General features: G+C 34.6%; 1 protein-coding gene across 8 annotated transcripts in view; it reads right to left on the bottom strand.

Moving 5' to 3' along the window:
- Positions 1–13,913, bottom strand: part of PDS5B (PDS5 cohesin associated factor B) — a 198,183-nt gene that overhangs the window by 13,597 nt on the left and 170,673 nt on the right. For 7 of the 8 annotated variants that reach the window (XM_057707515.1, XM_057707514.1, XM_057707513.1 and 4 more), the window contains 5 exons: positions 11,137–11,260; positions 5,006–5,210; positions 2,570–2,684; positions 659–791; positions 228–347 (listed from right to left, as the gene is read on the bottom strand). In XM_057707515.1, the coding sequence (XP_057563498.1) occupies positions 228–347; positions 659–791; positions 2,570–2,684; positions 5,006–5,210; positions 11,137–11,260 (697 nt within the window). Of the gene's footprint in view, positions 1–227; positions 348–658; positions 792–2,569; positions 2,685–5,005; positions 5,211–11,136; positions 11,261–13,913 lie in introns of those variants that run through there. The other variant, XM_057707517.1, reaches the window with a different exon arrangement.

Below are 13,913 nucleotides of genomic sequence, written 5' to 3' on the forward strand. Positions count from 1 at the left end.
AACTCAGAATACAAACACCAGATCATCCTAACTCATCTTGAAACCTATTTGTGTCCTCCAGTTTGGCCCGTATTCTGGTCTTGAACCACACATTAAGACTCAAGGCAACTGTTCCATAACATTAGTAGTGGGTCAACTCTTGATACTGATTCTTCCTGATCTTCCCACAACCTAGTGGTGAGAATACATTTTATTTCAACTTATACAACAAATCCTAAAATAACTACCTTGTCGGGCTGGGTGAAAAAACGAGCTGGTAGTACTGGGTCTTTAGGAGATTCCAAACTATATGTGGTGCTTTTTGACATGATGATATTCATGGCAACATCACACACAGTATACAGTTTCTGCAATGGTAATAAAAGAAAATTAGGTACTTAAATCAATATCCTAGACTCTGAGAATTAGGAGTAATTCTAGAACATGCATTTAGTATGTAGTTTTCAGGACAATAGTGTAAGTTAAAATGCTTACTCTATTATTTTCATTAGTTTACTAGTAACAGCATTACTAGTAATTCTATATTAGTAAGCCTAATTACTACTATTTATTATACTACTAACAGAAAAGACTGATGTTGTCTACAGAAGTTTCATACCCTATACTCAAATGCTTAAAATCGCCAAGGAATTGTAACTATTTACAAAGAATTACATACTTCATTCATTTTTGCATCATCTGGTCCTTGAGCATCTTTTGTTTGTTTAATATTTTCTACCATCTTTCTGATAAATGCATGACTGTTATTTTCATTTTTAGCCATTAATATTTCCAGAACAAACCAAAGACACCTAAAAAATATCAAGAAAAAAAGAAAAAATTCACTGTTAAATACAGATATAATTCTAAATATAAACATAATGAACTCCAGGAGCAGAAAAAATTAAAAAGAGACAACTATAAACCAGCAGAGGAAAAAGATATGTCACATACATATCACAACATACCAGCAACGCAGATGTGAGTTCATAATACCGCTTTCTCAAAGTCTCACTAATTTTCCTAGGGAGGCAGGTTAAAAAGAAACAGAAATGGTAGAAAGAATGAAGTGATCTTAATCCCTGGCTGTGACAGGAAGGGAAGACTGCCTAAAGGAATAACTGGGCCATAGATAAAGTGAAGCCTCAAATATTCAAGACTGACTATAGTCCTGATTGGAAGTCTTCAAGAAAATCTAACCATCTTACTCAATAGTTAAAGAATCTTCATCAATAAATCTGAGGAAAAAGTCATGGCTGACAACTCCACATACTGTTTTTACTTACAGAGGGAAAAAAATAAAAGAAAGTTTCAGTACCCCAGTTTTAAAGTCAATTACAGTAAATTCTATTCAAGAAAAAACTGAAAGTGCTTTGTCTCTGTGTTATGTAGACACAATGAGACAGAGTGATAGCACAGAGGAGAAAATGGGAGAAGAGAGAAATGTGAAACAAGGTATCATTCTGGAAGGGAAAAAGTAACCTCAGACCTCAAGCACAGGATAAATTCTTCTGGAGTGGCTCTCTGATGGAATAGAGATCACTTATGGATCTATTAGGGCAATTTACAAATACAGCCCAAAATGTTTAGTAAATTCCAAAAAATATTTTATCTATTTCAAAAACCAATGTGTTCTAAGAAAGAGGAGTGGCTACAAGCTTTCATTAGTTATAATCACTCTAACACAGAATTCATTTTGGGAAAACTAATTGCTCATTTTTTAAAAACAAACTGTGGTAAAAAGAGGGTAAAAGCTTTTTCTCTTGTCATGAGAAAGTTATCAGTAATTTAATTTTATTCTCTTGAAGCACCTCAAATATTTAACTATAAAATATTTCTATGAATCAAGAAACCAAGAGTTCTTTTCCTTTAATAAGAAGCTAAATGCATAAGAAATTAATTTATTCAAAACCACATAGATCATTCTTCATTACAACAGAAACAGGGTCTCATCCTTATTTAAAGAACTCTGCTAGTCTTACACAGACTTCTCTAAATACCATTATATTCCCCTATCTCACATCCAGGTATATATAGTCTTCTGGTCTCTCAACAAGAATCTTTGAAAGAATTGCAACTGTCATAAACTTTAATTAGAGAATCACCAACGAAGTGGTAAATGGGAGCAGTTCCCTGGTTATCAACTGGGCCCATTATTAAATCAGACTATTCCTTCTTCCTTATGGAGGGGGAGGGTAACTGCAAAGAAAATATGCTTACTATGTGAATAAAAGAGAGTATTAATCCATCTCATGTGAAAATCTATACAGTGTTTCAGAAGAAAGTAGGAAAAGATAAGAACTGGAATGGAAACTCTTAATGGATTGCTTCAGTAAAAAAGAAATGCCAGACTGGTAGAGAAATAGGATAGTAATACAGTAATTATACTAAGTTGTTTTGGAAAATTATATAAGAAATGAAATAGGAAGAGATGGTGTGAAAAAAAATAGGAGAACAAATAAGGTAAAGAATCTTAAACTCCTAAGAAATGAAATAAATTTAATATACTAATTATAACTGAGATTCCATTATCAGCAGGAAAGAGAAAAAACTTTCAGAAAATATGAAAATGGGATGGAAAAAGTCTTACTCTTTAACATCTTTAAGTTGTTCAATATCCTGTACTTTGACATAATCTGGGTCATGTGCCAAAAGGTGAATTGTATATGGAACAACATACTCGGGTAGAAGAGACAATAATTTTTCTGAAAAAGAAAAAGAAAAAAAAAAAGAAAAGAAACAAAACAAAACAAAAAACATCCAGGTTAGAAAACAAATCTTACTTATTCTCTTTCTCTCTCTCTCTGATACTATATTTCCTGCATCCCAATAGTTTACCACACTACGGCTGGAAGTAAAATATACTGAAATCTCCAGTGTTGAGGTACATCATAAATTAAAGTTTGTTCATTCATCATTCACGGCCAATATTGATATGCCTACTAAATGCACCATGTGCTGAGGTTACAAAGACAAATATTTCAATTTTCAACAGATATGGGAAAAAGTGACCCAAAATACATTCAAGATTAAGGAACATAAGATCTATTTTTTCTTCTTATTATTAGTAACTCTATGTTCAACACTCCCTCACAAGCTGCTGAGCAAAATGAAAAACATTAGTAAATCTTTCAGTTAGTATGGCACAAAAACAGGAAGTAATGGCTGATAGTATTTGATACTATTTGTAACATAAGAACAGATATAAAGGAACAGACATTGTTTCTAGGGCATTTTTAAATAACAAAGAAGCATCTTTTTAGTTTAAATTCAAATATGTTAATATTTTGACTGAGATCAGCATATTCCATTAGAGGTAGAAATAGAAATCCTAACTAGTTTTAATAAAGGTTACTCAAAAGACCAGGATTCACATTCTGAACAATTCTTTTTATATTTCCTACTCTCAAAATTTTAAATCAGGTGTTCAATCTAGAGTATGTGTCAATAAGGCACCATATTTTCTTTACTTCTATCATTGAACTTGAGAACAAGTTTGTGTGTAATATTCATTTCAAGGTAGGTACAGAAGAAAAAAGTAACAAGCTTCAAAATTCAGTGAAATTTGAATTAAAGTCTATCACACATTTATTGAGTGCTTACTCTTTTTCAGGCCTACTACTTTTATTGGGGCTTACTATTTTGAATATAATGATGCATAAGACTAGATAAAGACCTCACACTAAAGTATACACAAGACAGAAGCTATACTTCAATGTGGACAGTCCCCTAAAATAAGAATAGCTAACAACCACTGAGTACTTCTTTGGAGAATGCATTAGGCCAGGTGCTTTATAGACATAACTTTTTAAGCATAATCATAACCACCACAAGATATGAGGAAAACTACACCAATCTTACAGAAAAGAAATTAAGGCTCAGATTGCACAAGTAACCCGCCCAAACACAACCAGTAAATGGCAGACGTGGGATTTGACTCCAGAGCCCTTGTTTTTTCCAAGATGAGGTAGGAAGAGAAAGAAAGAGGGTGCTGGTGATGAGGTAATACCAAAACTCTGTTTTAAAGGATTCAAAAGGGGCAAACCACTCTCCGTGGTTTTGTTTGGCGAGAAGAGGGAGGCAATTTCCAGACAGAGTTGACAACAGAAAAAAAGGATGGCTACACAAATTTCAAATAATCCAGAGTACAAGGAGCACAGAATTTACAGTGAGGAGCAGCTAGAGAAAAAGCTTAAAACTCAGGCTGAGAGTAAACTATAAAGTGCCATGCTAATGAGCTTCAATTTGATCCCATGAGCAACAAGGAATCAATGAAGGTTTCAAGCAAGGAAGTGATGTGATCTGAGCTGTTTTAGAAAGATAATTTTGACACTAGAATGGCACAGCTGGTGGGTGCAAGGGAACATTTACAACAGGGGGTTAGTTAGGAGTATATACAATAATGCAAGTGAAATACAGCTGGGTAGGAGAGTTGAGGAGAAATATTCAAGATATCCAGAAGAAGAAGTAAGAGGATTTAGTGACCAAAGAGAGGAAAAAAGAAGGCATGAAGAACGTCTCTGATTTCTGACTTGCATACCTGGATGGATTTTAATGCTGTTGATCAAGTCATAGAAGTCAGAGGGGCATAAAAACTAATAGTGTGGATGGGGTAAAGTGAGCAGATTTTTAAAAAGCACACAGGAACCTGACAATAACGTCAGCTACAGGTGAGGACAACCAATAAAGATCAAAGACCTGTACTTTCTTAAACTAAAAGACAGCACTTAGACAAGCTACATAAATGTACCTATTACTGTTTTATTTACCTCCAAAGTCACTGATTTTTTTCGCTTGGACTTTTAGTCAGTTGCATAAAGAGCTATGGGTTGATATTTAAATATCCATGCAATTGTATTTTAAAGTGACCTTTTAAAAAGAAAAGCTGCTACTGAAAAATAGTAACAACTTCTTATTTAACAAGGGCCAATTAGAATATAATAAATAACAGTAACATCATTTTGTGTTTCTGTAAAACAAACTGGCAGGATGGGAAAGGATACTTTTCATTTTCATATACCCTTACCACTAACAGCTGCATGCTGTTTCAGATACTCGCGTCTCACATTGATATTTTTTACCAGACACTGCCTGGCATGAGCTCTTCTTTCTTTTACAGGATCTTTTGCACAAAGCGCACAAATTGCCATATACTCAAGTGGAAGCCGTAATCGGGAAAGGCCTTTGTGAAGTTTTTGAGCAAACACTTGTCTTACTTGATAGCATTCATCCTGGAAGACATAATTATTCCACATGTTATCCACATGGTACTAAAGAGTAAGTAACAACTTTAGATAGGAAATTTGCTATATCAAGTAACCAGAAGGGTAAACATAGCAAGTTCACACACAACCACTGCTTCTGTTCACAAGACTGAGATGTGACAAGTTAGTATCAAGGCTGGAGTGATCACCCGGACCCTAATAACTACCACCTACCTGTGTTAGAACATATTGAATGTACTCTTAAAACAGATAAAACTAGTAAATATTATTCCATCCTAACTTAAATAAATGAGATATGTAAAAAAAATGTGTACACTATCTCATATTTAGCTCTTGCATTTGCTGAGCAAAGTAAAACTCTGTCCAATTTATATATTTTAGTTCTATCATTTAAAAAACTATTCAGATTAAAATGCACAACTATGAAGGCAAGAGTTACTAATCAATTTCAGAAACATCACATTACTTTTAGTTCTGTAAATGAACCAATCTGTTCATTACCACTGCGCCTGCTTTCTTCACACTACTCACTCTCCTAAACCACCCACCTCCATCCACTCTTCTAGCTAATTCCTCATGTTTAACGGCAGCTCTTGTATCATCCAGAAATCACAGTGTAATCTGTATCCTGCATCCACCTCTGTGCTCTCTTAGCACTCTGTGCGTATCTCCAGCAAAGCATTTAGTATACAGTATGAAAATGACTGGTTTATCTGTCTTATCTGGTGCTTTTTGTTCCTTGAAGACGAGAACTATGTCTCTATTCATATTTGTGCGTCTAAGCCTAGCGCAACGTCTGGTACACAGACTATGAGAATTTCTTCTAAACTATAGGGAAAAGTGACTTTTGAGCCATATATTAGACATACAAAGACCTTCTATGACATACAAAGACTTTCATTATTACACCTTACATTCCACCAATGAACATGTGTGGTGTGTGTCATATTATTGCAACTTTATATTTATTTCTTCTATCTAGAATGTAAATTTTATTTTTCTTTAAAACCTAGGTCATAACATCTTGCCCTTATCTTTAAATCCTTATTTTTGTATCTTCTTTCATTAAATTTAAACTTCATTTTATTACAATACCAAATACCCACTTTGGAAAAAAGTAGTCAAATAAAAAAAATAAAAAATAAAAAAAAGTAGTCAAGCACAGCCACTATGGAAAACAGTATGGAGGTTCCTCAAAAAAATAAAAATAGAGCTGCCATATGATCCAGTCATCCCACTCCCGGGCATATATCCAGATGAAACTATAATTCAAAAAGATACAGGCACCCCTTTGTTCACAGCAGCACTATTCACAATAGCCAAGACATGGAAGCAACCATATGGCTGAGTAGAATTCCAGTATATACATGTACCACATCTTTCTTATCCATTCATCTGTCGATGGACATTTAGGTTGCTTCCGTGTCTTGGCTATTGTGAATAGTGCTGCTATGAACATTGGGATGCAGATGCAAACTATTATATACAGAATGGAAAAACAACCAGGTCCTACTGTACAGCACAGGGAACTATACTCAATATCCTGTGATAAGCCATAATGGAAAATATAAAAAGGAATGTATATATATATATATATGTACCACTGAATCACTTTGCTGTACAGCATAAATTAACACAACATTGTAAATCAAGTAACTTCAATTAAAAAAAAAGTAGTCAAGCTTTCACAGAAATATTGTCTATTATCTACCCTCATAATCCACAAAATAAAGTTAAACTTATCTCATTCCTTCCTATTACCCCTATAGGGAGAGGAATTTTCATTATCCAATTATTTTATAAAAATACCCATTACAAACTGTATAAGTAAAAGTCAGTATATCACAAATATATTCACAAATGAACAGACCATTCTTTAAAATATTAAACAAGGGGGAGAGGGACAAATGAGGAGTATGGGATTAACAGATACAAACTACTATACATAAAATAGAAAAGCAATAAGGATTTACTATACATAGCACAGGGAATTATACCTACTATCTTGTAATAACTATAGTGGGATATAATCTGCAAAAGACAACCTGAATCACTATGCTAGTTACACCTGAAACTAACACATTACTGTAAATCAAATATACTTCAATAAAGCAAACAAACAACAAAAAAGCACTGAACATCCCTGCCCCCTAGTTAGAAACATTCCCAAGACCATGTCATTCTCTCATTAATCATCAAGGATCCAACAGAACAATGCAAATTAATTACAGTGTCAATTATGAATCATAGCAAAGGTAGCAGAGTTTCAAAAAATCATTAAAGTGATGTTAGAAAAGTAATGTCAAATTATATTCAAGGCAACTGACACATTTAACAACAAAAGATGAGAAAACTGACCATAATGATGATACAACAGGTACATCAAAAGAGAATCATCTGAATAAAGACTTAAAAGATGTGCTCCTGGGAACTGAGGAAGTCTTCCAATTTTTGTGGGGTTTTTTTGCGAAGATTTACCCTTTATATCAGGTTATAAAAAAATACGAAGCAAAGGATAGATTTATCCTTTTGACTAGGTTATTAAAAAAATGCGCAGTAAAGATTTACCCTTTTGACTAGGTTATAAAAACCTGTGAAGTAAAGGACAGAGTGATACCATTTTTATCATGAAAAATACACTCTCAAAAAACCAAACACTTGATACTTTCATGGTTATGGTTATAACCAATAATTGGTTCAACATAAAGAAGATGGCATCTAGTACTACAAAATATTTTTCCTCCAAGATAAAGTTCTGATCAAAGCTTTTATTCACTACTAAGAAATTAATTTTAGTCTGCATCTTAGATAAATTAACTTTTATCTTTTTTTTAATTGGAATATAGTTGATTTACAATGTTGTGTTAATTTTTGCTGTACAGCAAAGTGTACTTTTTAAGTATAAATTATCCTCAGAGCTACTTCTAGTATCTCATAAATAGTTCAATTACTTTGTGTAATTGCATTGTATTATCAGCACTTATTTATATTTTCTGTTTTCCTAAGAGGTTATCTTCTTGAGGGCTGTAGCCATGACTCATCTTTGCATTTACAGAACCTAGAACAATGCATACCACATAGTAGTACACAGTAAATTTTCAAGAACCACATTTAAATTCTAAAATACCTAAGAAATCATTAAATAATTTTAAGATTCATATTATTGAATTTCTATTCCTCCATATTTACTTTCTATTCAAATACATGACAAAGGCCACTGAGATACAAAGTTGCCTTTAAAGAGCCCAACTCAAGTAAAGAGAAATAAACCACAGGTACATAACTTAAGTATAATGCATGTATGTACTACAGGACTATAGATAAAATCTTTAGGGGATCAAGAGGAGATCTGCTATAAGAATAAGAGCAAGTTTTGTGGAGAAAGTTGTGTCTGAGCCTTGATTTGCAAAAAGGGTTGGATTTGGATGTGAAGAAATGAGAAAGTGAAAAGAAAATTAGAGGCAGCAAACTACAGGTACATAAAAGAAAAAAATGTTCGGCTTCACTGATATAAGGGTGGGTAAAGGGTAGTGTGCTAAACAGGATTTTTAAATGTATATTTGGGTCCAAATATTAAAAGGGCTTGAATGGCAAGGTAAAATATATGCAATTTTTTCTTTCTTTCAAGTATAAGCCCCCAAATATTTTTGACCAGGGGAATAACATGAACAGAACTGAGGGAAATTTAACCAACTACAGAGAAAAGTCTCACCGTAGCATGGTGGGAGCTAATGATGGGTGCAGCAATAAGAATGGTTAAGAGGTATGAATAACAAAAAAAGATATAACATATCAAAGGACAGAATTATCTGTACTTTTGCAACAAAGTGTAAGTACAAGCAAAAAGTCAAATATAAATCATGCTTTCAGGTCTAAGAGATGCCACTCAGCTTTATTTGATGCTTACTGAGGTTCTCTGATGTCAGGAAAGAATAGATTTGGGGAAGATTCAGTCTTAGGTTCACATAACACGAAAGTTTGAAATTTCTGTTTATCATTGAAAGTGGGACCAGAAACTTGAGAACGGCCAGAAAATGTAGTCGAGAAGTATGACAAAAATCAGGAGACAAAAACCAAAGAGTGTTTCAAGAATAACGGTGCAATGAGTTGTGTCAAATGATGCAAAAAGGACATGTATAATAAAGAGTAAGATCACTGGATTGGGGGACTTAATTAGACCATTTTTGGAAAATAGTGAAGGCAAATACCAAAATATGAGTAGTGAGGCGTGAGAGGGTAAGAGAGACAAAGATACAGATTCCTCTTTAATGAGGTTTGGAGGTTTAAAGAGGAGAGATAAGCATGTGGTTTAAAGGAACAGCAGAATTAGGAAAAAGTTTTGCATAGGATAGGGTAATCACATGTTTGTAAGTTGTAAGAATGTGCTAATAATTAACACATGTTCCACAGTCAACAGAATTTCAAAGCAATCTTTAAACATAGGTAATCTGAACTTTCACCTTGGGAATTTAGTGACTGAGATATATTAACATACCACAAAATCTCATTTCTCAAATTGTTTAGTGTAATATTTGAATACCACCACCAAAAACTAAAACAAGTCATAATAGCAAGGATTTGGAATAGCTGTTTTAAATACTGAAGTACTAGAAATTGAAAAAATAATTACAATTTAAAAAACAGATGATTGTTTATGTCTAAGGGTTCTATATCAACAGCAATTTTTAAACAAGCAGAAGGAAGCAGAGAATGCAGAGAAAAAATGCAATTACCCCTGAAATAAATGCCAAAGACATAAGACTGCTTGGAAAAGAACAGGAAAACAGTGTAAAACATCCAAATTATAAAAAACTCATAATGGAATATCATATTTACTACTGTAAAAGTCCTTTTCCTTTCATTTTCTCAGTGATGCTAAAAACCTGTGAAGTGACAGTTCAAATACAACAGTACTCTAATATGAAATCCACAAGACTGGAATATGAATTCATCAGTATCACTGTTAATAATTTGAAATTCTAATTCAGTGAGTAATAAGAAATGCTTCTGCTCTAAAATTAACCTACACCATGTCTTTCTAATATACGTTTCTATATATTTTCATTCCTTTTAAGAACTAAGTCCATTGAATCCTTGTTATTCATATATTACAAATTTGTAAATTTACCTACCCACCTTTATTTGTAAACCCCAAATCAATATTTGCAGCACTTTCATGGTCACTGAAGAGTAAGTGCACAGAGATGCAAAAAGTTTGAGTCACCTGACACGTCCCAGCTGAAGTCAAACAAGGCAATGTTCTGCCTTCCTCCTTCAGCTCTCATCAACAAATGTCCATTTGGTGGTCTATTTAGTGCCACATTTTTCGCATTTTTGTACTTTTTGTTGGTGATTTTGTTGTTTAAAATAGCTCCCATGCATAGTGCTAAAGTGCTGTTTAGTGTTCCTAAGAGCAAAAAGGCTGTATGTGCCTTATGGAGAAAATTTCTGTTAGATAAGCTTCATTCAAGCATGAGTTACAGCGTTGTTGGCCAGGAGGTCAATGTTAATGAAACCATTATATATTAAAAAGGGTGCCACTAAATTTACAGAACCACACAAAAGACAATGCCATGTACTACTGACTGACTAATAAAAATGTTGTGACCAGAGGCTTGCAGAAACCACCTCTTATTTTCGCTATGAGCAACGGTTCAGTATTTGCTAACTCAGTGCTTGGGATGACTTTCTTCAATGCTTGAGTTGACTTTATTTGCAAAACTACTGCAAATAACAAGAATCAACCAGTACTATGTTAGCAATCCAAAACTCAAATGATAGTCTTAGAATTCTGAAATATTTCTCATACATAAATTTTCCAAGAGGAGACACAAACATTCAAGGTTTTTAATCTCCTTATCATGGTGGACTTTCTCCTTCCTAAAATTCAAAGACCATAGAAAGTCATGTTCTATATAGCCATTTTCCTTACATTGATAGCTAAAGCACATAGCTGATACTGTTCTAATGTGATAATTTCATGATAACAGGGTTCCTGTGCCAGCTTCACAATAGCACTCCCAGCAGCAAGTCTCAGACGTGACATATCTGGTTTACTGAAAAATAAGCAAGAAAGAATGTGAATTAGATTTCTAAATGTCTGCACAAAAACATTCCCACTTTGTATATCTAATTTTATAAACATGCCTCTGGCCAGAAAGAAAAAGCAGAAAACAATTTAGTGATACTAAACACCATATCATGTTTACTTAACTTCAGGAAGAGGGTGTCTCATACCCCAAAATTCTTCTCTTGAACACAAGCCTATGCACATCATTAAATTCTCTTATCCTACATAAAACAGAGTTCAGCCAAGCCTAAGACAAATCTACTTGTGTGTTTAGTTGTTAGGTCTTAACTCTTCCACTACGGATTTTTTTTTTCTTGGAGAGGGGGTATGTGTTTACTTATATATTAGGCATAAAATATCTTAACTTGCTAATCAATCAACTAAAACTATGGTGCTAAGTACAAAAGAAGTAGAATGAAAGCAGGTGTACTGGATAAAACATTACTACTTTTAGCTAGTATTTAACTTTTGAAATACTGCCAAGAGCCTCCTTTTAAGTTTAAGGAAAGGAAATTTTTGCTCAATGGGGCACACCTGAACAATTAGGAAATTCTTGACTAGTAAACATATTTAAACAATCCTTCCAAATACAGTGACATATTAGATAAATTGCTATGTAACTGGACTAATGTAAGGAGGAAAGCTGTAACTCCTTAATTAGGATCCCCTATGTAGTTCCATAGAAAAGATCATTACTTAATATTCATACAACAAATGTGTCTATTTTACATACAGTACTGAGAGACAAATCTTAGCCTTCCAAGATCTAATGATCTAGATGGTTTAAGATGTGTCCTTTATCTTTCTAAGGGTTTTGTAAAAATATTTACTGAATGTATGCCAACATTCACAAGGTTCTGAATTACAGGTCCCAGAGGTGCTTTTCAGTTCATCAATAGTAATACCTCAAGTAGTTGTTACAAGGTAAATCACTCAACCACTGTTAAGGAATGTCTGATTTTCTTGTTGGAGTTCATTTAGCAGAAATAAAAAATAAATAATTACAATATTTTACAACCATGTTTTTGAATACCAGGTTTAAAAACGCATACCCAACGAGTGCTCCCGCAGGTGGGACTGGCCTGGCCTTAGCAGCTATGGGCTTTGTGGGCACGTACACACAGGGGCTGGGCCGGGCTAGGGTTTGAGCTGCCTTCATAACTCCCATAGTGGGTCTAGGTGCACGACTACTGCAGTCCTGGGACCTGACTTCAGTGGATCTGCACTGGTGGCCTTGTGAAAACAACTCCTGAGAGATACGAGGGATGACTGCCGGCATACCCACGGCTGAGGTGGGATCGAGGGCAGTGCCAACAACAGTGTACTTTGTGAGCCGGCACAGCAGGTGAAAGGTGACACAGAAGAGCACACTCACAGGTGAACAGCTACACAGAAGACTACTCAGTGGCTCCTCTCCCAGTGGGAGCATTCCAATGCCACCTACCTTGCACTGCAGCTTAGAAACAGAACTGGAGGTATCTACTCCAACAACTAGGGAGCAGACCCTGCCCCAACAGGACAATGACAACCACAAAGCAAAGAGGAGGCCCTAGTCAATATCCTGTGCAGGCTCTGGTCACCACAACATCAGTCATACCTTCTATCAGGTGGATAATGGCCAGCTTACACTGAGGAAAGAGTTGGCAGGCATCCATACTAAAAACAGCCCTCACACCAAAAAATACTAAACCCACGCAGGCTATACAGGGACATTCCCACATAAAAACATCCTCCAAGACCACAGTATATGACTGTTTCTCCTAAATACATAGAGCAAGAGAAATATAAGTGAAATGAAGAAAAGGAATCACTCCCAATTAAAAGATGAAGAGAATTCCCTTGAAAGAACAATGAAATAGACCTCTTCAGTCTAACAGACACCAAGTTCAAAAAGAAGAGGATGAAAATACTAAGGAATTAAGAAAAGCTATCAACAGAGATGCAGGTTACTGCAAAAAGGAAACTATAAGGAGGAGTCAAGAAAAAATAGAGATACATTTGAAGAGATAAAAGCAGAACTAAAGGCTATGAAGAGCAAAATGAATACTGAAGAAGGAGGAATAAGTGATGTGGAAGACAGAATAAGGGAAATCACCCAATTAGAAGAGCAGACAGAAACCCAAATGAAAAAAAAAATGAAAGCAATATAAGAGACCTATGGGATAAAATAAAGCATGACAATCAATGCAGGATTCCAGAAGAAGAAGAAAGAGAAAAAGGGATTGAAAATGTAACTGAAAAAATTATGGCTGAAAACTTCCCAAGCCTAAAGAAGGAAACAGATATCCAGATACAGGAAGCAAAGAGGATCCCAAACAAGATAAACCCAAACAGACTTACACCAAGACATATTATAATAAAAATGGCAAATGTTAAAAAAGATAAAGAGAAGATTCTAAAGGCAGCAAGAGAAAAACAAAGAGTTAATCACAAGGAAACCTCCATAAGACTATCAGGTGATTTCTCTACAGGAATGCTGCAGGCCAGAAGAGAGTGGCAAGATATATTCAAGGTCCTAAAAGGGAAAAATCCACAACCTAGGATACTCTATCCATCAAGATTATCACTTAGAACAGAAGGAAAGATAAAAAAAACTTCTCAGACAAGCAAAAACTAAAAGAATACAGCAATACTAAACC

This window comes from Hippopotamus amphibius, chromosome 14 (assembly GCF_030028045.1).
Source record: "Hippopotamus amphibius kiboko isolate mHipAmp2 chromosome 14, mHipAmp2.hap2, whole genome shotgun sequence".
Classification (NCBI taxonomy): domain Eukaryota; kingdom Metazoa; phylum Chordata; class Mammalia; order Artiodactyla; family Hippopotamidae; genus Hippopotamus; species Hippopotamus amphibius.